Below are 25,448 nucleotides of genomic sequence, written 5' to 3'. Positions count from 1 at the left end.
ACTTTCCCCTACCCTACCATGTCTGCAAATTTGGTATAAGTTTAGTTATAAATTCAGAATAGATCTTCAAAAGAATTCAATGCAAGCCTTGTCCTCCCAAACATCGATACCGCAAGAAAGTCGCAAAAAAGAAAACATGCTAATGTTGAGAACCACGAGGGACACAAAAACAGAATATAAATATAAATATGGTCAAACCATACAACCTTTTAAGTTTTGCATGCACCACGTGGCATCCAATAATGATACATAACTTGATCATCGAGCACCATGGACGTGGGAAATCAACATTGAAAGTAGGGTTTCAAATGTACTTTTAAGTTTATTAACTCCCATTCAAAAAACTTCATGTCCTAATAAGTAGGTCACCTAATCTTGTAATATTCTCTTATTGTTGTTATATATTATTGGATGAAATATCTTGTTAAGATACTCAAGTAGTTAAGTTTCCAAAAGGTCATGTCCAAACCAGAAGACAGGGTATGGATGAGTGGCGGATACAAAGAACCTTTAGCCTATAGCCTTGGAGCTTTATGTATGAAGCACCATGGGCAACAATATAGCCGCTATGGCTCATAGATATAATTAACTTTCAATGAAGTTCAATATTTGTGTAGTCTTTTTTACAATCACCAACATTTATGTAGTCTTTGATTTTAGGTTTAGTTTCCTTCTAGCTGAGTCTAAATTATCGTCATAAGGATATCCGTTTCCTTATCAATCCCTCCCATGTTGCATGCAGTAACAAACTCATAAAACAATGTTTTCGTTGAAATCAATCAATCAAATAACAAGTCCAAAAAACAAGCAATATAGATCCACAACAATCTTTTAAAGACAAGGAATTTGGTATACAATTGAGGAAAATAAAATTTGGACGTAATCTTTGGATCATGATCACCATATTGATGCATTCTCTAATTACTTTCATCATATAACAGATTGCTATAAAATTTGTAAGCTCAATTTTGGTAAACAAACTTGGCGGAGATGCATTAAGGTCTTATGACAGTAATTATCTTTGGCCAAATATATCTAGCACAGCAAAAACATTTTTATCATAACGTTGTACCAAATAGATCGCCATAAATTTTGAGGCTTTGTAATACATCCAAATATTTCAACAAATGTAAGCACTCATTCATGGAGGCATGGTCCACTCCACAATGAGTTGTGCATTCTCCAACAAATGCAAACTTTTGTATCGAAGGTTAGATAACCCCTTAGGAAAATGTGTTTACTTTGAACACTTTGAAGAGGTGGCATTATAGGAATACAAGTTCTTTAGTCCCAATTTGACTTTGAAAGGCTTAAGTTCCATAGGTCAGTCTATAGGCATCCTTATCGGCTCCAAGACTCTTCCATTAGTTTAAACTTTTCATTTGCCCACGTTACATGTAAGCATATCTACAAAATCCTAGCAACTTTACAACCTCATTTATATCAAGATTTTAACTCCCAAACGACAATGTTAGCATCAAATCTTCCACTTTGGAGAAAGTCTTCAGTGATCTACATGGTAAGCATTGCCAAAAAATAATTAGCACATTCTTCATTTCTTCATAAGCTTTGCATAAGAATGTAACAACTCTTCCTTTGGCAGACATGTTCAATGGACTTTAGAACCAATGGAATTCCTTTGTTCAGAATTTCAGAGGGCAAATTTTTAAAATTTTCCCACCTGCCCAACCACACTGTTTTGCTATTGGTTCATGGCACAGCCCAAGTTCCTTCATCTGCTCTTCAGACCAATAGTAAACTAATCTTCTCTCGGAAGTTGGCAAAACTCTTCAAAATGGAAAATCTTCTTCACAAACCAATGGAATTACCAAAGTCATTTATACACCAATGACAAATACTGTTAGAGAGTCGATGATAGAATAGGGGAAAAGAGTATATTTTCTTCCTGGGCCACATCTCTTTGATGGAAACTTTCGTCTCCACAAACTGATGGTAGAGGGCCCTCTGATTGGAAGTTCAACACTATAAAGCCAAATTTTGACACATTCCTGGTATGGGGCCAACATGGCTGAAAAACATCCCCTCTCATTTGATGATGGCGCCTAAAACATCTCATATAGTTTCTTTTCCGAATCTTTTGGTGAAATGTTTTTTTTTCAAGCACCAACTGCAAGATCACTGATAACATCTTCCTCTTCTATGAACATGCCACCAATTACATCCTCTCTAACCCTATTCAACATTTGTTTCCTTACCCTATCCCCTTTTACTTGCTCACCAGCTGCAATGTAGATGTTGGAAAGGATCACATAACCAGCTGGATTCTCTGAGTCTAACTCGATCACATACTCTGCAACATACTCAGCCTTTTCAATGTCACTGTGGACACGGCATGCACTGAGGAAAGTCATCCATTCTACTATAGTTGGATGCAAGGGTAAGTTATCGATGAAGATTTCTACTATATCAAGCAATCCCACTCGGCTAAGCATATCCATGATGCATCGATAATGTTCCTCTGATGGTTGAATCCCATATTCATGCAATATATGAAAAAACTGAACGCCTTCTATGATTAATCCAGCATGACTGTAAGCCGAAAGCACACTAACAAAGGTAATGTCATCAGGCTTTATACCCAAGGATCCCATCTTCAATACAAGATCAAAAGCTTCTTTGCCTTTACCTTGGTGAGCATATGATGTTACAATGGTAGACCAAGAGACAATATCCTTATGTGGCAAGCTCTCAAATACATGAAATGCATCTTCTAGCTTTCCACATCTTGCATAGAAGTTTATACAAGCATTCCCGAGGAGAGTATTTGATTCAATCCCACTATCGACAGTAAGAAAGTACACTATATTGCCCTCTTCCATGGCAGTGAGCACATCAAAAACACTCACATATGTGATATTGGTCGGAGAAATTCCAACTTTGAGCATTTGCAAAAAGAACCCAAAAGCCTCTATTCCATACCCACTCTGGGTATGAGCAGCAATCACTGCTGTCCATGATACAGCATCCCATCTCAACATTGAGGAGAAAATCTTGCATGCCTCTATGGGATTTCCATAGTTCCCATACATAGTAATAAGAGTATTACAAATAACAATATCAAGCTCCAGCTTCTCACAAACAATCATGGTGTGTATCATCATGCCTTCTTCCACTTTACCAGAATTACTGAATGCTTTAAGAACGTTAACAAATGTGACCTTGTTCGGTTTGACACCATATTTTTGCATATTATTTAATGATTGAAAAATCTGATCATGGCAACCACTATTTGCAAATACTTGAATAATTGTAGTCCATGAGACCACATCTTTATGAGTCATTTTATCGAATGCATTAATTGCATCAAATGGACTTCCACAATGCCCGTAGAAGTTCAACAATGCATTCCATGCAGCATTTGAATTAATTCCCACGTCAAGCATGCAGTTATGGATCAACTTCCCTTCTTTAAATGCCGACACCTCAGTACAAGCATCTAAAATTGTGATGATGGTAACACTATTTGGTTCGATACTTTGTTGAAGCATCTCTTGGAAAAGCTGAAGTGCCTCGTTAGAATGCCCATGTCTTACATACACTGAGATCATCGAGTTCCATGTTGTAGTAGCTAATCTAATGTTATTATCAAATAACCATACTGCATCATTCACCACACCACATTTACCGTACATCGTGAGGAGTGATGAAACAATAAACTCGTATGAATCATAGCCAATCTTGATGATATGATCATGTATAGATTTTCCTTCTTCCAAAGTTTCATGAGAGCTACATGCATTTAAGATGGTGGCATATGTCATAGCCGAAGGATGCAACCCATCATCTGACACCATATATTTAAAGCATTGTAAAGCTTCCATTGATTTCCCATCTTGTATTAAGGCATCAATCAATGTTGTCCACGTGATAAAATCCCGCCCTGGCATTTTCAAGAATGTACGAAAAGCCATACCTATGCTGCCACATTTCGCAAACATATGAATCAACACGTTGCAGACAACAACGTCTGACTCAAATCCACTCTTATGGATCAATGTATGTAGATATTGAACTTCGTATAATTGAGTGCATGATTTCAATGTAGTGATGAAAGTTACCGCACTTGGTTCAACATCTTGTTTTCTCATCTCTTGAAATAAACAAATGGCTTGTGCCAAAAGACCATTTTGCAAGTATGCTGAAAGCATCATATTCCAAGTGATCACATTTCTCTGAGAAATGTGATCAAATAGCCAACGGGCATCATCAGGACAGAAACATTTTCCATAGATATGAATCAAATGATGGTCAAGTAATTCCACTTGATGTGATTCAGGACTATCATTTTCGAGCAGTAAGGCATGGATTCTCTTCACCTCACAGATTTCTCTGTTCTTACAACATTCTTGTAATCGACGCAAATAGTGTGCTATACATTGAGGATGATCCATATCTATGGGAAAAGTGAACTCCTCTTTAAATGGTTACACTGACCTACATTCAAGAAAGAAGAAAGATCTAGGAAGAATCAAGCAGACATATACATAGATATCGATGTTGATATGCACATGCAGTAGGTGCATGTGTACGTGTATGTGTATGTACATGAAGAATAATCTGTGAAGAATCAAGTATACATACATACATACATACATACATACATACATACATACATATATATATATATATATATATATATATAATAGAGAGAGAGAGAGAGATTGTTACTGATATTGATATGCACATGGATGTATGTGTCAGTCAGTATACATAGTATACGTTTGATTCTTCATAGATCTCTCTTCTTTCTCTGATACTTGAACAGCATTACGCTTTCTGGATCAATTGAGATGATTCCATGTTAAATACAATCATTTACTTACTTGTCTTTGAATAGAAAATTATGCATGTGCCTGTTTCTTCTTCTTCTTCTTCTTCTTCTTCTTCTTCATGTCTTCTTTCCAATCGAGATGGTTTCTGCGACATTTCACGAAAAGGGAATCGGCCAACACTGTTAAAAACAGAGATAATGATCATTTCTCTGCGTAGGGGAGGTGATTAACTTAATTATGTTTGATTAGTGATGGTGATATGTTTGCTCTACCTAATGAAGGTGATTAAGAACTTATTAGTGACTATTAGGAGCCTTAGAAATTAATTAAACAAACCAAACCCTCGAAACACTAATGAGATATGCCAGAAGAACACGAGAAATTGCATTGAGCCAAGGGTTCGTGAATAAGTTGCTTAATGGTGATATGTTTGCTCTGCCTAATGAAGGTAATTAAGAACTAATCAGTGATGATTAGGAGCCTTGGAAATTAATTAACCGAGCCAAACACTCGAAACACCGATGGGATATGCCGGAAGAACACTAGAAACTGCATTGGGCGAATGACTCGTGAATAACTTACTTTCATGGTGCCAATTGCTCCTTGATTTACAAACCATCAATTGCGCCCAATCAATCAAGCTACCATTATCCATAGCCTAGTTACTGGTCATTTATCATTGAAGCAACTTCTCACATTTGGCACATTTACAACTACTCGACCACTACCACTAATGATCTCAAATCCACATCTTGTGATTAATCTCAACTTTTTGAGTGTTTTCATTTTCGCCTTAGACAATAATCAATCACATTGAGGTTTACTTTCCCCTTATAAACTTACAACATGGCACATTAAAAGGTTACGGCTTTAAATTTGCGTAAAGATATGCGGTATCCACTACACACGACAATTCTTCATTGGGACTCTTGGATAGACGTAAGTCCCAATAAGTAGAATGCAATTGGAATGAGAGGTTGATAATTATACATGCATAACCTTAGCCTCGTGTGAACTACTACAACGAAGGAATTTTTAGTTGTGATCATGGAACCCATCTTATTAACATTCCATCATCAACACAAAAAGCTTCACCTAGCCACAAAGTTGACGACACAATTCTTCTTCTAAGTTACTCATATATTAAAGTTGGTGGAGGCTGCTTCGCTGAAAATCAAAAGCCCCCTTGATTAGGATGGCCATGAACCAATACCAACAATACTCGTTATGGTCTAAATATGTCGGAAACGTGATATGGAGAGGGTTCATACAGGAAAGGGAGCTTTAACCGTTGAGTGGAGGGATTATAGTTATTAGTCATGGTTGTGGATCTATTGACAAAGCTTTTTACCTAGCCATTTAGGCATCGAGTGGAGGCATTTTATTTAGTCATGGTTAATGGCGTTGTTGACAAAGCTTTTTACCTAGCCATGCAATTGACAAAAGACCACAATCTCCCCCTCTAAGTAAGTGACTCGTCTTTAAAGTTCATGAAGGAGGCTTCACTCCAATACAATGCCTCTTCATTTAGGATAGCCATGACACCAATACCAACCATACTCGTACACTTACACACACACAATGTCGGAAAGCTTGTGGAGCTCCCTGGGAGCTTGCCATCCAATCTTCAACAAAAAGGTCAAATAGGAAGGCCCAAAGGAAGAGGAATGTTTTACATGGGCATGGTTTAAAAAAAGAAAAGAAAGTATAAATAAATAAATAATGTAAAAAAGTATAAGTAACAAACGTATAAAAAAAGGAATACGAATAAGAATAAGAATAAAAAGAAAAAGAAAAAGAAAAAGAACAAGAAAAAGAAAAAGAAAAAGAAAAAGAAAAAGAAAAAGAAAAAGAAAAAGAAAAAGAAAAAGAAAAAGAAGAAGAAAAAAAAGAAAAAGAAGAGAAAAAGAAGAACAAGAAGAAGAGGACGAAAAAGAAAAAGAAGAAGAAAAAGTAAAAATAAAAGTAAAAGAAAAGAAAAAGTAAAAGAAAAATTAGAAAAAAAAGAAACATATAAAAGAAAAAAGAAAAAGAAAAAAGAAAAAGAAAAATAATAGAAAAGGAGAGAGAGAGAGAGAGAGAGAGAGCGCAAAATCTTCTGATTTATTCATCGTCTTCTTTTGCTGCTGTTTTGGTTAATCCATGGATCTCCTGATGATGCTCATGGTGACGATCTTCGCTTCTCTTCCCATCGGTAAGCTCTCTCTCTCTCTCTCCATTCTGCGTGTAAAATCTTTTCTGTATCTCTGTACACTTCTTTGTTCGACATACTCACTCACACTCACACACATATTCAGAAACGAATTAAGAAGAAATAGAAAATCCTTTGATTTCTGTTTTAACATCACGCACTGACATTGAGAGTGATCCATTTCTTCTTCTTTTTTTTCCTTTTTATTTTTGTTACAGTAAATACTGTTCACATTGCAATCATCATGGAAATAGTATTTCAGATCCTGAATGCACTCTTTTCAATAATAGAAATCGAAACCTTGTAAACTTGGTTTTATTTGGTTTTTAGGCATATAAATTGAACCTAATGAACATGATTTTTATTCAAATTTGGCCGTTAAAATTGAACATGGTGGATATGGTTTTATTCAACTTTACTTATATAACATTGGAACCTGGTAAAATGTGGTTCTATCGACTTATAATCATATAAACTAGTAAACATGGTTCTATCCAGCTTAAATTGTAAAACCTAGCAAACATGGTTTTATTTGACTTTAGCCATATAAATTGAAACCTACAACAGAATGATTAGTTAAATAGAAATATTGTAGAAAGTCATAGGTTGGGTATGAATAACCGCCTTTTAATCTAAAAAATAAATAGAAGGTAATTGAACAATCTTCTATAATTAGCCTAATAAATATGATTAGTTAATTGACCTTATCTAATCAAACTAACACATGTAGATAATAGATGTCAAGTACAAGACTCAAATATCATTCCAGATTCAAATTCCACAGTCATCCTCTGTCACATGTTCAGACTCTTCAGGTCAGAGAATGAGTGTGAATCCGTTCATATTCTTCACCCAATCATTAATACCCCCCTGTGGGGTGGAGGTACATCAACTGGCTAGATATGTGAGCGCATCTCATGCTACATCCAACGATGTTTAGAATGAACACCTTGGATTCAAACATCTTCATGTGAAGTTTGTAGTAAGAATATGGTTGGATGAGAATGTGTCATAAGAATCTGAAAGAAGAGCCCTACATACTGCACCCAAACAGTTATAAGGTTCAGAGTGTGCAAGGATGATTGGTTAAACTGTAGACTACCACTTATATTGAAGTGCATCATAGATTAGAGTGAATGTAGTAAACATGTAGGAGACGATGCACGTATACTACACACAAACATGTCTGCATCACATTCCTTGAGTTCGGAGTGTGCAAATATATTTGGCTGCTACCACTCATATAGAGGCAATCAATAGATTAGAGAATGGAGAAAGAATGTAAAGCAAGATGCACATGATGCTACTTCAGGAAGATACCTCTTTATATACTTAAACATCTACACACACACAAACATGCCTCATGCATGGAATAAGTTATTACAAAGATTTTTCTAGATCTAGTTAAAAAATCCTCACATATGGCTTTTTTGTTGCATTTCTTTATTCAGCAAAGTTATGTTCAAATGAGGTAGACTTGCAAGACGATACCGCTTCTTTAAGTCTGCCTTATGTTTTCCATGTTCAATGGAATTGGATTCTTGTGCATACTACTTTGATATTCATTATGCTGGTAATGTGCAAGTTCAATGACATGATCACACTTATCCAGCTGCATTGTAGTAAAATCTGGATGTATGCAGCATAATTGGGTGCTCTGTTTTTTCAGTGCTTCGAGTTTTAGCTCACTTTTTTTGTAATTCAAGCCGTTATTTCCATTAAGAAGCCATATATTGTTTAAACCCCATTTATGCGAAATATTAGCAACTTAATGAGGTTATATATGGTAATTGATGGACATTGGGATATATAGTTTAAACCTCATTTAAAATTCTAAATATTAATAACTCAGGGGGATTGTGTACCTTAGTTGATGGACAGTGATACGTAGAAGGTATAATTAGATTCACATAACCTTTAAGACAATATACTAGTGTCTTTTTTGCCTTCCAAAAATCATTTAGAGTGCCAATGACTAGGAATATGAAGTGTTCTTCTGCAAGTAACATTATTTAGCAATCATATTTTCTTAATCAACGTTTATGTATTATATCTCAGTTTCCACTTCTAGGCAAGGGTGGTTACAAACAGAACGCTCTAAAGCAAGAGAAATTCTCAGTGACAGACAACATCTAGATAATTCAAGTAAGGCAAACAAGTTCAGACATTTATTATTGTTTTGCACTTTTATGGCTCCACGACCTTTCTTTTAAAGGAAACATTCTGATTACTTCCCAGTCCAGAGTTACATTACAGGAACAATTTGGAGTTGGAAGAGTCATTGAAGTTTTTTACAAAAAGATGTCAGAACATAACACGGCTGTACAGGTTAGAGATATTTCTTTTGCTTTGCTTGTTTTCTTCTTTATCATGGATAAAGATAAATTAGATTTTGCATTGGCACCTACTTTTCATTTGTTTCTTGATGGAGAATTCAAAATTCAAAAGCAGGTATGTCATAGAATGTTTTGGAAAGTGAATGAGCAACATTGTTAGGCTCGAGATGTAGAGGGGCAGTCAGAAAAAAATCTTAGCTATTATTATGTATAGATGTATAAGAGTTTGGCATCTCTGGAACACAAAGGGGCCAAAAGAGACATATTAGAAATATTGAGAATCAATTAGATAGGAATATAGAGTTACAACCACAGAGATGGATATATGAAAACAAAACTTCTATTATATATGAGAGTAGCTCACAATGGTAGTTCACCCATGCACTCACACCTTAGAGCTTAGATGGGATCTGGACCAGCTCACTACAAAATTAGTGGGGACTATTATTATGTATAGATGTATAAGAGTTTGGCATCTCTGGAACACAAAGGGGCCAAAGGAGACATATTAGAAATATTGAGAATCGATTAGATAGGTATATAGAGTTACAACCACAGAGATGGATATATGAAAACAAAACTTCTATTACATATGAGAGTAGCTCACAATGTAGTTCACCCATGCACTCACACCTTAGAGCTTAGATGGGATCTGGACCAGCTCACTACAAAATTAGTGGGAACTGATGATAAATACACCACTGTGTAAGAGAGTGGATTATATTCTCTGTTTGGTCTGAGTGTAACATTAAATGTGCATGTCAGTTGATAGTAGTGGAGATATTCCGTTTCTGTCAATTGACTTGTCATTTAATATGATCCAACTCCCTAGATACAGGCTAATGCTAGATAGTACTTATCTTGAAGTCAATGGCACATACTTCAAGATTAAGTACATTGTAACTTGCCCACAAAATATTCTAGTTGACTTGATTGGCTGATCCTATTACCTGTTTTGCTCTTTCCTAAATCCATTGTGTCCTACGCATCTACGGTTTCCTAGATTAACACCATATCGACCCATATGGTCAGGTTGCACAATAGCCGCTCCTCATTTGGGGCACTATCACAAAATGTGCACTCTAAGAGCACATATGGGGATAGATTTACAACTTGGGGCTGATCATTGATTATATCTAACACGCCCCCTCAATGGTCAACCCATTGAGTTCACTTGGAATTGGGCCAACTCCTAGTCGTCGAAGGTGTTGTTGTAGCTGTTCTACTCCAAGCGCCTTTGTGAAGATATCCGCAGCATTTTCTGATGTCGGATAGTACTCAAGCTCCACAGTCTCATCATTTATTAGCTCCCGCACATAGTGATACTGAATCTCTATGTGTTTAGTACGTGCATGAAATACGAGGTTCTTGGCAATGGCCATGCAACTCTGATTGTCACACCTCAATACCGTTGCCGTCCTTATTGGAACTGCCGCATCCATAAGGATTCTTCTTAGCCAAACTACCTCGCATGCCGCTATGCATGCTGCTTTGTATTCTGCCTCCGTTGAAGATAGTGCCATTGTTGGTTGTTTTTTACTACTCCATGAAACAGCTCCAAAGCCTATTGAAAAACAATATCCAGAAACTGATTTTCTAGAATCACTATCTCCAGCCCAGTCGGAGTCGCAATATCCACTAAGTTCGTCAATTGTTGGCTTGTAGAAGATTCCGTAATTTAAAGTACCCACAATGTACTTTAATACACGTAGTGCAGCTTTCCAATGAGTCTCCTTCGGCTTGTTGCTGAATCGACTCACCACACCGACTGCAAAACAAATATCCGGCCTAGTGTTGCATAGGAAAATTAGACTTCCTACTAGCTGTCTATACTTCCTTATGTCAACCATTGGAGTCGGGATAGCTTGCACTTTGACTCCATTGGAGCCGACTTCGACTTGCTGTCCATCATCCCAAAGGTCTTCAAGATCTCTGTTGTGTACTTCCTTTGTGACATGAAGATGCCAACCGAGGTTTGCCAAACCTCAATTCCAAGGAAGTAGTGTAAAATCCCCAAGTTTGTCATTTCAAACTCAATTTTCAAACACTCTTGTGTTTGGCCTATACACTCTTCATGGTCACCAGTAAGTACTAGATCATCCACGTATATGATGATGATGACTTGTTTCCTGTCCTTCATTTTGACATACATACTTGCATCTGAAGCACATTGCTTAAAGTCGATTGATTATAAGAAGCTGTCTATCCTCTTGTTCCAAGCTCTCGGTGCTTGCTTTAGATCATACAACGCCTTCTTCAGCTTGTAGACTTTGTTTTCTGAATTCGGCATCTCAAACCCTGGTGGTTGTGTCACGTATACCTCCTCCTTGAGATGCCCATTCAGAAATGCCGATTTGACATCCATTTGATAAATCGGCCATCCTCTTGAAGCAGCCAACGTTATGACCATTCAAATTGTTTTCATGCAAGCTGTCGGGGCAAATGTTTCTTGTACATCGAACCCTTCAATTTGGGAGTATCCTTGCGCTACTAGCCTGGCCTTAAATTTCTCCAAAGAACCATCAGCTTTATACTTTACTTTCCACACCCACTTGGTGCCTATCACCTTCCTCTTTGTTGGCCTCTCTACCAACTCCCATGTGTCATTTTTCATGATGCTATCGTATTCTGATATCATCGCCTCTTTCCACTTTGGGTCGGCCATGGCTTCCTCCACCGAGGTCGGCTCACTCACTGAGCCTATGATGTCCACCATCAGAGCCATGTTGACAATGTGGTCAGAGGTTCTCCCTTGCTCCTGTATTCTTCGTCATCTTCGTAATCCATCGGTTGAAGTTTCAGGAAACTCAACTTTAGGAGTACGGTCATTGAAGAGTTGTTGAGCCCACTTAGGTATTGTCTTTACATGTGGCACGGGCATAGGCTGAACTAGTGAGCCATTACCATCAGATGGTTCAGCTTCCTTTTCTGGACAGTGGGTTGGGTTTGGGGGGAATACCTCTTTGGTTGATGAGATAACTTGAGAATTGCTGTTCTCAGCTAGCTGTGGTCGTTCCTCATCGAACACCACATCCCGGCTTGTCAATATCTTTCTTGCCTCTGCATCGTAGAGTCGATAGGCCTTTGACTCTTCACTATATCCGAGAAAGATACACTTCTTGCTTTTAGCATCCAACTTTTTTTTGCTCACATCTGGAACATGTGCTTAGCACGTACACCCAAAGGTTCTGAAGTGCAGCACTGAAGGTTTCTTGCCTGAATAAGCTTCTTGGGGTGTTTTCCCTTGAAGTGCCTTCGTGTAGCTCTGATTGAGGATGTAAACTGCTGTATTCACTGCTTCAGCCCAGAATGGGTCGGGCAATGCTTGTGCCTTCAACATACACCTAGCCATCTTGACAACTGTTTGGTTTCGACATTCGACAACGCCATTTTGTTGTGGGGTGTAGGCAGTTGTAAGTTGGCGCTTAATTCCATGCTCTTTGCAACTCACAAAATTCTATTGATAAGAATTCTCCACCTCGATCAGAGCGTAACTCCTTCACTAACTTTCCGGACTCCCGCTCGACAAACTTATGCCATCTTTTGACGATTTTAAAAGCTTCAGCCGTCTCCCGAAGGAAGTAAACCCACATCTTTCTACTGAAGTCATCAACTACTAGCATATAGTAGAGAGATCCACCCATTGCAGGAGTCACCATTTTTCTAGAGAGGTCGATGTGTATTAGCTGTAGAGGAATCTTTGTCCGATTTTGACTCTCTTTTGGAATGATTGATCTTTGATGCTTGCTCATCATACAAGCATCACAAACATGACTTAAGTCAGATAGGGTTGCAACCCAACTACCATATTCGACTTCTTCATCTCCTTCAACACGACAACATTGAGATGCCCAAATCTCTCATGCCATTGCTTTGTGTTAGTACTTGTGTTGTGGTCAGTAGAAATTGTAAACGCGCTCAGCTCATAGAGATTGTTGCGCCTTACCCCTATTCCTACAACCTTGCCAGCAGAATATGTTGTTTCTGCACCCGACTTCTTGAATCGAACATCAAGATCCTTGTCGGTCAGCGCAGAAATGGACAATAGATTCTTCTTGAGATCTGGCACGTACAACACTTGAGAGAGATGCTTTGCCCCTCTGGTCGTTGCTTTGGGGGAGACGGTTCCGGTTCCTTTGGCTGGACATCGAGCATTGTTCTCGACCACAACATTGATGGGCTCTTGTAGAGGTGTCCAAGAGCTGTACCAGTCACGATTATTGGTCATATGTCGGGATGCTCCACTATCGAGAATCCAAGAGTCGTCGACAACTTGAGTGTCAACTGAAGAACAAACTTATTCAGTTGCGACCCATAACTCAAGCTCATCTACGACATTGTTGGCGGACTCGGGCTCTCTCCAAGAAGTCCTACTAGAACCATTCTTCTCATCCGCAATCTTCTTCCGACAATCCTTGATTGTGTGGCCCTTCTTGTCACAGTAGAAATACGATTTGTTGAACTTCTTCTTCTTTGATATCCTATTCGCATTGTTTGAATTGGATGCCCCTTTACCCTTAGTCCTAGAGACAAATGCCGAATCTTCCCTTCCTTCTCTTGTCTTCAGCCGAAGCTCCTCTTCAAGCAACATTGCACTTAGTTCATCAAATTTGAAAGAAGTGGGTCGAACCTGAGTGTTCAATGCTGTCACAATGCCATCATACTTGGAAGGAAGTACTCGAATGCACTGATGAGCCATATCCTCTGGAGAGACAACTACTCCAACAGCTGCCAGCGGATCTTGAAGATCCTTAATCCGTTTTACAAAGGATTCTACATTCTCTCCATCAGTGAGCTTCTCTGCAGCAAGCTGATTTTCGAGGTTTTGTATCCTTGTATAGTTTCTGGTTTCATATTGGCTGGCCAATATGCTCCAAGCTTCATGTGCCCTGGTTGTATGTTGCACTAATGTTAGTACAGAGTCACATACACCAGTGACTATGGTACACAACGCATCGTCATTCCTTCTCTTCCAGGCTCGAAGTAGATCAGCATTTGGAGGGATTGATGTGTTAGGGTGTGCAGGGTTAAAGGTCACCATGGGCTCAGGGTCTCCTCTTGTGGGTGTTGGGAATAAAGGGCCATCGTGCCTTTTATTAGTGCACGAGTGTGAATGCACGAGTGTGAACGCACTCGTAGCACACTTTTGAGTTGTATATACATAATATCTAAAAACCAAAAAAAGAGGTACACTCTTTTGTACCCAAGACAGCGTGCATCTCTCTCTCTCACTCAGACTCTCTCCCTCTCTGTTTTTGACCTAATCCCTAATCCTCGTGCTGCCTTCAAACTGGTATCAGAGCCAAGGTTTAGGGTTTTATGCAGAGAAAAGTTTAGGGTTTTCTGCAGGCAGAGTTTAAGGTTTTTTGCAGAGCAGGTCACGTTTTCTGTAGTGTAGGTTTGGTCCTCCATTTGGGCTAAAATCATGACTAGCAGCAGTGAAAGTAGCCACCTTATGCACATCAAGAAGCTTGAGGGCGCACATAACTTTGCGGTTTGGAAAAAGCAGTGCTACAACATCTTGCTGCAAAAGAAGCATGCAAAGCCTATAAAAGTCAAAGGGGTAAAGCCTATAGATATGGACGAAGATGATTGGCAAGAGTTGAATGAGCTTGCACGCTCGACTATTGAGTTGTCGATTTCTGATGCCTTGCTTTTTAATATCGAAGGTTTGAACTCCGCCTATTCTATATGGATTAGACTAGAGGAACTGTATGCCCAAAAGACGGCAGCTAGCAAAGTTTATTGGCTTAAGAAACTTATGGATTTGCGTATGACAGAGGGCACACCCATGTCAACTCACCTAAGTGAGTTCAATTCCATTTTCAGCCAGTTGATTGCCTTGAAATTCATCATTGATGATGAGTTTAAGGCCACGTTTTTACTTTGCACCTTGCCAGAAAGTTGGGATACTTTCAGGACTGCTATGAGCAATTCAAATGCGATGCTTCTTTATGCTGATGTAGAGAGTTCTCTACTCATGGAAGAGATGAGTCGGCAAAATAATGCATCCAATAAGTCCTCTAGTGCGTTGCATATGAGGGGTAGGTCACAACAAAGAGGCAAATTTGATAGTTATGGCCGTAGTAAATCACGTGGTAAAGATGTAGAATGCCATCACTGTGGCAAAAAGGGTCACTTTAAACGTGATTGTTTCAAATGGAAGAAAGAGAAAGGAAAGGGCAAGAAGATAGATGATTTCATAGAAGAAAAGAGAGACATTCAACCGAGGAAAGGCAATACTAAAAGTGAAGAGGTGAATGTAGTCACTCATGATAGTGATAGTGGAAATGATGTACTCTTTGTTTCATCATGCCATAGAGAAATGCTTTACTTGCAGATACGGATGGTGACATGCACACTTGGATACTCGATTCCGGTGCTTCTTTTCACGTCACCCCTCATCGTGAGTGGTTTTCAGATTACATAGGGGGTCGACATGGTGTTGTCCATCTTGGGGACAACTATGCATGTGAAATTGCAGGTATTGGCATTGTGCAATTACAGTTTCAGCATGGTTCTGCTTTCACACTTGTACCTCAGCTCAAGAAGAGCTTGATTAGCACAGGACAGCTAGATGATGATGGATTTCACAAAACCTTTGGTGATGGGAAATGGAAGATTTGTAAGGGATCTAGAGTTATTGCCAAGGGTAGTAAAAGTGATACTTTGTATCCTCTCCATGTATCTAGTGTGAGTGACCATGTTGTTGCCATAACCGAGCAGCCTAGTGTTTCTTTGTGGCATGGCCGGTTGGGACACATGAGTGAAACTGGTATGAAAGTACTTTCTCGTTTTGGGTTACTTGCTGTGTCTTCGTTATGCTGATTTTGAACATTGTGATCATTGCATTTATGGTAAACATGTACAAACATCTCATAAAAAGTCTCTTTCGCTGAAGTCGTCCCCGCTTGAGTTAGTACATTCAGATGTATGTCAGATGCCAGGGCTATCATTAGGGGGAAAGAAATACTTAGTCACTTTTGTCGATGATGCTACACGGAAGGTATGGGTTTACCCTATTCGTAGCAAGGATGAAGTGCTCGACAAATTTCGAACATTTTTGGCATTAGTTGAGAATCAAATTGATAAGACACTTAAGTGTCTTCGCTCTGACAATGGTGGGGAATATGTGTCCAAGGCTTTTCAAGCATTTTGTGACAGCAAAGGGATAAAGAGGGAACTCACTGCCCCTTATAATCCACCCCAAAATGGAGTTGCAGAGCGTATGAATCGGACTATTCAAGATAAGGTCCGTACTATGCTGTCTCATGCTGCGTTACCCCATGGTTTTTGGGCAGAGGCTGTTATGACAGCTGTTCACTTGATTAATCGGTCACCTAACAGGTCTTTGGGAGGGGGAATACCCCAAGAAGCGTGATCGGGCAAGCCACCTTCATATGCTCACTTGAGAGTGTTTGGCTGTGAGGCTTTTGTGCACATTCGTAAAGAACAACGCAACAAACTTGAGCCAAAGTCCTGCAAATGTATTTTCCTAGGATATGGTGACGAGGGTGAAATGGGGTATAGATTGTGGGATCCCGAGAAAAGAAAAATAGTACGCAGCAATGATGTTATCTTCCGGGAAAATTGCATGCATAAACAACCCGAAAAGACTGAGGAAGTACGTAGGGTTGTATTCCGAGAAGAAATACCTTTTAGACAGGAAAATGTGCCCGCCGTACAGCAGCAAACACCTGCTGTAAAATTACCTGCAAATGCAGAAAATGAGGTTGGAAATGATTATCCAGTCTTTGCCAATAATGATGAGCCACCAAATGTGCAGGAACAGCTAGAACAGCAAGCTGTGAATGCTGATTTGCAGGCTGAAATGCCTGGACTGCAAATTGAAAATGATGATTTGCAGGCTCAACAGCTACCAAACAATGAGCATTGGGTTAGGAGATCGTCTAGAGTTACTAGACAGCCTGACAGATTTGTTCCTGATGCAAACAATGTGGTTGATTATGTCATGGTAACTGATTGTGGCGAACCGACTTGCTTCAAGGAAGCAATGGACAGACAGGACAATAAGAAATGGTATAAAGCCATGTTGTCAGAGATGGAATCTCTAGAGAAAAATGATACTTGGGATTTGGTGCAATTGCCTAAAGGGCAGAAAACACTTCCATGCAAATGGGTTTATAAAATGAAGTTCATTTTTGATTCCTCGCCAAAGTACAAAGCTAGATTGGTTGCAAAAGGATACAAGCAGGAATATGGAGTTGATTTTGATGAGATCTTCTCGCCTGTAGTCAAGATGACTACATTAAGAATCATTTTGGGCTTAGTTGCAGCTGAAGATATGGAGCTCATACAGATGGATGTGAAGACCACCTTTTTACATGGCGATCTGCATGAAGACATATATATGCAGCAGCCTGAAGGTTTTGTCACTAAAGGCAAAGAGAAGATGGTTTGTAAGCTCAAAGGGAGTTTGTATGGGTTGAAACAAGCACCAAGAGAATGGTATCATAAATTTGATGCATTTATGCAGTCTCAAGGTTTTCGTAGAAGTCAAGTGGACCATTGCTTGTACACCAAGAAGGCCGGAGATGGCAGCCTGATTATCTTGGTTTTGTATGTTGATGATATGTTGATTGCTGGCAAGGATGTTCATGCCTTGAATTCATTGAAGCAAAGCCTTCATGGCAGCTTTGATATGAAGGATCTTGGTGATGCAAATCACATCCTTGGCATGCGAATACTCCGAAACCGATCGAAAGGGGTACTCTTTCTATCTCAGCAGGAGTATATCTCTAAGGTTTTGCAGCATTTCAATATGGAGGGGGGGAAAACAATTGGGGTTCCATTGCCTCCATATTTGAAACTCAGTGCAGAAGACAGCCCTACATCTGATGATGAGAAGGCTGAAATGGCCAAGGTTCCATATGCTTCTGCCGTTGGCAGTTTGATATATGCGATGGTTGCTACACGCCCTGATATTGCCTTTGCAGTGTGAGTGGTTAGTAGGTATATGGCAAATCCCGGCAAAAAGCATTGGGAAGCGGTGAAAGGTATTATGAGATACCTCAAAGGCACAAAGGACTTGTGTATTTGCTTTGGAAAGCAAAAGGCATCTGTCGTTGGTTTTATGGATGCGGACTATGCTGGTCACGCAGACTGCCGGAAGTCTACTTCTGGGTATGTGTTTACTTTCACAGGAGGAGTGGTCTCTTGGATCTCCAGACTACAGAAGTGTGTTGCATTGTCTACTACAGAGGCAGAGTATGTTGCTGCCACTGAGGCATGCAAAGAGGCTTTATGGCTTGTCAAAGCTTGTCAAAGTACATACAAATAATAATCCTGCAGATCTTCTCACGAAGGGTCTTCCAGCTGAGCAATTTGCTCATTGCCGACAGATGATGGGAGTTGGATAGATGTATGTATGTAGTTCAGCTTTGTACATACTTGGACTTAGCTGACATTTTTTTTTGTTTTTTTTTCTCACGGCACATTGCCTTTAGGTGGGAGGTTGTTGGGAATAAAGGGCCATCGTGCCTTTTATTAGTGCACGAGAGTGAACGCACTCGTAGCACACTTTTGAGTTTTATATACATAATATCTAAAAACCAAAAAAAGAGGTACACTCTTTTGTATCCAAGACAACGTGCATCTCTCTCTCTCTCTCACTCAGACTCTCTCCCTCTCTGTTTTTGACCTAAACCCTAATCCTCGTGCTGCCTTTAGTGGGTCCCATGATTGTCTCCAACAACTCGTAGGAGTCCAAAATGGCAGACATTTTGAACTTCCATAGAGTGTAGTTGGTTCCATCTAGCTTTCCATCAGACAATGGAGGTGGACAAATGTGCAGTGGAGCAGCCACAACATTCGTGGACAAGGCCATTAATACTCTCTCTATTTCTCTGTGCTGCTAGACAGCAACTACCCGTATATACCTAATCTAGATTGACCTCTCAGCTCTGATACGATATTAGAAATATTGAGAATCGATTAGATAGGTATATAGAGTTACAACCATAGAGATGGATATATGAAAACAAAACTTCTATTACATATGAGAGTAGCTCACAATGGTAGTTCACCCATGCACTCACACCTTAGAGCTTAGATGGGATCTGGACCAACGCACTGCAAAATTAGTGGTGACTGATGATAAATACACCACTGTGTAAGAGAGTGGATTATATTCTCTGTTTGGTCTGAGTGTAACATTAAATGTGCATGTCAGTTGATAGTAGTGGAGATATTCCGTTTCTGTCAATTGACTTGTCATTTAATATGATCCAACTCCCTAGATACAGGCTAGTGCTAGATAGTACTTATCTTGAAGTCAATGGCACATACTTCAAGATTAAGTACATTGTAACTTGCCCACAAAATATTCTAGTTGACTTGATTGGCTGATCCTATTACCTGTTTTGCTCTTTCCTAAATCCATTGTGTCCTACGCATCTACGGTTTCCTAGATTAACACCATATCGACCCATATGGTCAGGTTGCACAATAGCCGCTCCTCATTTGGGGCACTATCACAAAATGTGCACTCTAAGAGCACATATGGGGATAGATTTACAACTTGGGCTGATCATTGATTATATCTAACAAGACATTTGGAAATGTCCATATCTCCTCCATCTCTAATGTCAGTTGCATCACTACTAAAGTTGTCCTCATTTACTCATTCATTTACTCACTTGCACATACACTTAATTTGTAAGAACCACCATGAATAAGTTTGCTAGTGTTTATAGATTTTAGAATCAAATCAAAATTCAAAAAGAGAAACAATGGCGAAGCTTAACTAGTTTTATTTCATTTTAACTAGAGAAATGAAATAATGAGATGCTTTATGAATCATATTGGATTGAAGAGTGTCATTCAAATGTAGACTTGCTCATATTTGTTAAAATTAAAATTTTTCAATAAACTTGGTTTCATCTTAACTCATTAAAGTGATAGTTTATCTCTCCATTAAAGGCATTCTGACTTGATGAATGAAACTGTCTTTATTGCATACTTCCATGTGCCACTGTCTCTCCTTGTTTTCCTTACTTTAATTACCATCTTGGTCAGTCCTAGTTGATTGTTATAAAGTTTCTAATGCTATTATCTATAACACCTGCATTATTATCTAAACAAATATCTAGACTAAAAGCTATAATATATCTTTGTGTACTTTCCCTTGTTTTTACAACTATTTCTGTTTCTTCTTTTTCCAACCTTTGTCCATGGTTGTACCACTTGGATGTACTATCTCATACATAGTATCGGAAGAAGTCACATGGGTTTTCCATTGGTAAGCATTCATTTCATTCACTTTCTTTTAGTTTCAAATGAAAAATCTGATTATAAATACCATTATGCAGTGGGTACTAGAAATTTCGGATAAGCCAGGGGAATCAGAAGCAGAACCTGCATTCAAGGTTAATGAACTACATACAAGAATGCAACTGCAGTAGAGTTCTTGCATTGTATAAACATCTACGTTCTGATTCTCTAAGCAGTATGTAGGGAATTTGCATGGGGATGAACCTGTTGGACGCGAATTACTGCTACTTCTAGCGAACTGGCTATGTGACAACTATAAGAAGCAGCCACTTGTGAGTTAGGATTTTCTCTTCTTGGAAAATTTTGATTTTCCTGTCACTTGTGAACATTTTTCAGGTGGGACTATGTTGGTTAAGTGCACTTTGTTAGATTCTAATGTGATATGAGGATTTTATACCTCTAATCATATGGTAGTTAAAATGCTAAGATGGCCATGGATAGGATATTGTACTGAATATTTTGCTCTGCTTTATTGTGGTTAAGTTTTGGTTGCAAGTGCTGCCACACTACTTTAGGGTTTGGAATATGGAATAATGGGCTTGGTTAGAAGTGTTTAATATTTTACTGTCCCCGAAGTGTTGTCACTTTGAGTGCTTTTCTTACTTTGCAGAATTCTCTCACATTGAGGTTGTGTTGGGGGAATTCAAGCTGGCATCTACCCTATTGGATGTGAGCCGGATAAGAACATGTGTCAACCACTAAAGAAGTATGAGCCACTTCAGTGGACGAATAATTAAGCTCTCTACTATACTCAGTAAAGAGATAATTATATTCATTTGAAGGTGCAATCAAGTGACACACCACCAATACAATTGGAGAATTCCCCACACGTAGTTGACTTCAGTTAATCCACACTAATACAAGATAGCTTAAGTACTGCTGATATAATACTTAAGACTTAAGCTCTTTGATATAAATGAGATGGAAAGAGAGAGATTATGAATGTTTAAGTCCTAACCTAGAGCGAAAAAGTAAAGAAGCAGCTCAAAAGAGCACCAAAAGTGACTTTATTTATTTTTACATTTTTTGCGGCCCTTTCATGCTATTGTGACCAATAGGTTTTTGTATCTCTTCCTTTTTGCCTCTTGCTCATTTGCCAAAATGATGTCATTGGAAAGGCATGGGAAGTGAAGTGCATGGCAAGTACTTAACAAACATGAGTTCTAATATTAAATGAATTGCACTTGTTATATTCATCTCATTTGTTGAATGCTTCATTGAGCATCTCACAGTATATTTTTTATTAGGGTAAAAAATTCCTAATGAATGTTGGTTTTCGTATTATTGGTTCTTGTTTTCAGGCTACCAGCATTGTCAATGGGCTACATCTCCATCTTTTACCATCTATGAATCCTGATGGATTCCAGCTCAGATCTCGTAATAATGCAAAGAACATTGATTTAAATCGTGATTTCCCAGACCAGGTAGGATTTTCTTTCTCTCTGGCCTTTCATAAAAACTGATTTTGTTATAAACCCAAAATAAATCGTTAGACATGGGTTTCATGTTATAATGATCAGTAATGTAAATCAGAAAATAAGAAATGCATCTCTCTTGACTGATGATACTGATTCTATTCTGGTGTCATCACAATGAATTTACGTGATATTTCATATAATGCTGTGCATCATGCCTCAAATATTTTTAGTGCTGAAAGGTTAGGTATAAGTCCTATGCAGTTTTTCCCTCAAAATAATAATGAAAGTCTAAGACAACCAGAGACCATAGCCATTATGAACTGGACAAGGAGCAATCATTTTGTGGCGTCAGCAAGTTTGCATGGGGTATTTTTCTATTTGTTATGTTTACATCTATGTCACTTTTTTAGTTGTGCATTTAGTATTAACTGCATATTAAATTTGGACAAGTTTTTAGGGTGCCATTGTTGCAAACTATCCGTGGGATGGAACTGCAGATGGAAGGTATACAAAACTGAAAACTGAAGTTAGTGATGTGTCTGTATGCTTAGATTTCCTTATCTCAAAGATTTTCATATGTTCGTAGGACAAAGTACTCCATGTGTGATGATGATAAGACTTTCCGCCACCTTGCCAAGATTTACAGTGCCTTCCATGCTAACATGTCAAGGAGCAATGAATTTTCTGGGGGTATTACAAATGGGGCTGCATGGTTTGTGCTCTCTAGCTTTATTCTCTATTTCTCTCTTGATTAGAAAGCATATTACCATATTGCTGTGAATCTGGAAAACTAATTTACTACTGTCTTAAAGTGAAAATGTCACAATACAGTTGGCTCCATTGCAACAAATTGGCCAGTATTGATATCAACTAGATTAGTCCAAATTGGTCTACCGAAAAACGTGGAAATTCAGAAAAAACAAGATGCTGGGAAGGGACTTATGGATTCAATCTCATTTAGTAACCTTCTAAAGATGCAAAAGAAAAACCAATCCTTGAAGGTTCAGATGGAAAGTTCTGAAAACACCAAGAAACCAAAACTATCGTAGGTATAGGCAACATGAAGGACTCAGGAAGAACAACCATAGTCATGTCCACAAGGAACAATGATGAAGAGTGACAAAGTTCAGGAATGAGGATGGGGCATATAGGTTTATCTCCAAAAGACTTGTTAAAGCCCAAGTTCTTTTTATCCTCATGAGTCATGATCCAGGCACAGAAAAATCAGGTTTTTCTAGAAATTTCTAGAATATTGGTGTTAGCACTTATGTCATCATTCCTTAATGTCGTTGTGCATGCCATGATATAAACTCCCTGATGATTTCGTTATTTAGGTCATCTTCTAAAATATTCTAAACTCCCTTATTTAGGTGCTGATCTGTATGTTACCTGTAACTGATAAGCGCAATTTCATGCAGTTACCTCAAATTTTAAGATTAGTCTTATGATGATTTGTAGATTGCAGATATTTTATTATGCATTCATATCTCCCAGTTAGCCCGAGCTTTAATTTTTGTTAACAAATTTTTATAATACGTGCGTGCAAACTTTCAGGATATTGTTAAAGCCTATATCTTTAGCTGATAAATATTGTTCTTCTGAAGGTATCCTCTATATGGAGGTATGCAAGACTGGAATTATATCCATGGGCAGTGCATGGATTTGACATTGGAGATTACTGAGGATAAATGGCCGTTAGCAACTGAGGTAACCCCCATATCTTTCTTGTGTCTCATTTGATTGATTGTACTCCATGTATAGATCAAGGTGTCACTTTGAAATCAAACTTTGTTAACCTCTACTTGTTTCCAATGAGTTACTGTCTAAGATTCACTCTGTCAAGTGTTTTATTGAATTCATGAGTGACATTAATTCTTTTCTATCAAGATTTTTCTTAATTTATTATAATCATTGTAATGTTTTGGATAACATTATTTTAATTTAATTTCTTTGAATTGAAGATAGAAAACATTTGGGAGCAAAATCGCCTTAGCATGCTAATGCTAATTGCAAGCGTTCTGAAGGTAAAAGGAACTCTGAAAAGATTTTCCTTGTTTTTATCTTAATCATTTCCTTTTTACAGCTATGTATGATCATTACAGTATGGCATCCATGGGAGAGTCGTATCATCTTTAGATGGCAGGCCTCTTCCTGCAAGTATTTCTGTGAAGGGTATCAATTTCACTGTATGTATTGATCTTCATAAAATTTGTTGCAACGATTAAATACTTCTTGTACAAATTAGTACTGTAAATATGTAAAATAGTTAGTTTGTAATAGGGATAGTCCTGTTGCAGAGAATTTTGATAAACTATAAATTTGATTGAAATTCTTTGGATATATCCAGGTGTTTGCAAGCAAGAATCATGGCGACTATCATAGGCTGCTCACTCCAGGGGATGAATATGAAGGTTCTATTCCTCATTAATTCACATGAAAATTTCAGTTTCTTGGAGTGATTTTAATCATGTACAAAATGTTTTTCTCAGTCACTGCCTGTATGTCCGGGTATAAAAGCCATACAGTGAAGGTTAATGTTAAAGAAGAGATTTTGACACGTCTGGATTTTACACTCGAACCTCAGATTCTAGCCCAAGGACAAGTATCTTTAAATAAGTCATCGGGTTTTCAGGAGAACAGGGATGATGAGAAAGATGTGGATGAAGAAACCACAACAGTATCCTTCTTTATCAAGGAGAAATCAGTCGATAATATCACACTTCGAAGACAACAGTTACGAGTATCTAGTAATGGTGCAGATGGCATTGCTGAATTAGTAAATGGCCATTTGAAAATGGTGAGCGTTAGTTTGATGCTCAGTGTACTGCTTGTGTTTGCACTTTTTGTTTCAAGGTACAGGAGAAATTCCAAGGTGCAGAATAGCAAACAATTCACAAGAGCTTAAAATTTGAATCTATTCGATGTTGTATTGAAGCAACAACATTAACATTTTATCAAATTTTATTGAAATAAGCAAAAAACGAAGCTAATCCTGGGGTAGTTCGTTGCTCCAACAGATGCCAGTTCGGGACCGAGAAAGCCTCATCACAATTGAAGCTGGGAAGTTATACATAGAAAAATAGGTCTAAGATGACGTATATATCAAAAAATGGAAAAATGTAAAGTTCATGTGTCTAAAATCATTCTTCTAAATTCTGGGAAATCAGTGTTACACAAGCATGGAACTTTTTGTGATTTTAACTTTTGCTCTATGCTATTAGAGGGGCTGTTAAAAAACATTGGAAGAAGAATCATACCAACGTAGTGAACTTGATAGTATAAATTTTCACTTGCATATCCATGGCTAATGTAGTGAACCCCACAGTAAAGTAACTGGACAATTAACTCATTCGCCCAATAAAGACATCACAAGAACATCCAAAGTTCCACAATAGGGAGGTTCAAATAAATCTCCAAG

The 25,448-nt window shown here is 38.3% G+C and overlaps 2 protein-coding genes across 6 annotated transcripts; one reads left to right on the top strand and one right to left on the bottom strand.

Moving 5' to 3' along the window:
* Nucleotides 1-1,032: 1,032 nt before the first annotated feature.
* Nucleotides 1,033-4,996, bottom strand: LOC147856804 (pentatricopeptide repeat-containing protein At4g39530-like). Of its 3 annotated transcripts, XM_087328707.1 has the most exons (3): nt 4,845-4,996; nt 2,217-4,414; nt 1,033-2,185 (listed from the first exon to the last, which is right to left on the bottom strand). In XM_087328707.1, exons 1-3 carry the CDS (start codon nt 4,945-4,947, stop codon nt 2,177-2,179), a joined length of 2,310 nt encoding a protein of 769 aa, XP_087184833.1. In that variant the 5' UTR covers nt 4,948-4,996; the 3' UTR covers nt 1,033-2,176. The 3 variants fall into 3 exon arrangements, with proteins under 3 accessions (XP_087184833.1, XP_087184832.1, XP_087184834.1); XM_087328706.1 differs by having other exon boundaries at nt 1,033-4,414; nt 4,845-4,989; XM_087328708.1 differs by having other exon boundaries at nt 1,033-4,455; nt 4,845-4,985.
* Nucleotides 4,997-6,883: 1,887 nt separating this feature from the next.
* On the top strand, nt 6,884-25,284 carry SOL1 (carboxypeptidase D). Of its 3 annotated transcripts, none has more exons than XM_087328661.1 (15): nt 6,884-6,987; nt 9,043-9,129; nt 9,228-9,312; nt 20,550-20,580; nt 20,651-20,707; nt 20,789-20,884; nt 21,914-22,036; nt 22,292-22,396; nt 22,488-22,534; nt 22,617-22,742; nt 23,635-23,737; nt 23,992-24,054; nt 24,133-24,216; nt 24,378-24,441; nt 24,520-25,284. In XM_087328661.1, the coding sequence occupies exons 1-15, from the start codon at nt 6,936-6,938 to the stop codon at nt 24,933-24,935; spliced, it is 1,539 nt and encodes a 512-aa protein (XP_087184787.1). In that variant the 5' UTR covers nt 6,884-6,935; the 3' UTR covers nt 24,936-25,284. The 3 variants fall into 3 exon arrangements, with proteins under 3 accessions (XP_087184787.1, XP_087184788.1, XP_087184789.1); XM_087328662.1 differs by having other exon boundaries at nt 6,970-6,987; nt 9,223-9,312; XM_087328663.1 differs by lacking the exon at nt 6,884-6,987 and having other exon boundaries at nt 9,241-9,312.
* Nucleotides 25,285-25,448: the final 164 nt, after the last annotated feature.

This window comes from Azolla caroliniana, unplaced genomic scaffold (assembly GCF_043228905.1).
Source record: "Azolla caroliniana isolate FFs.n. ecotype wild unplaced genomic scaffold, voAzoCaro1.0.p SCAF_12, whole genome shotgun sequence".
In the NCBI taxonomy this organism is placed as follows: domain Eukaryota; kingdom Viridiplantae; phylum Streptophyta; class Polypodiopsida; order Salviniales; family Salviniaceae; genus Azolla; species Azolla caroliniana.
Note: the sequence above shows the minus strand (reverse complement) of the source record. Positions and strands in the feature narration are given on the sequence as shown.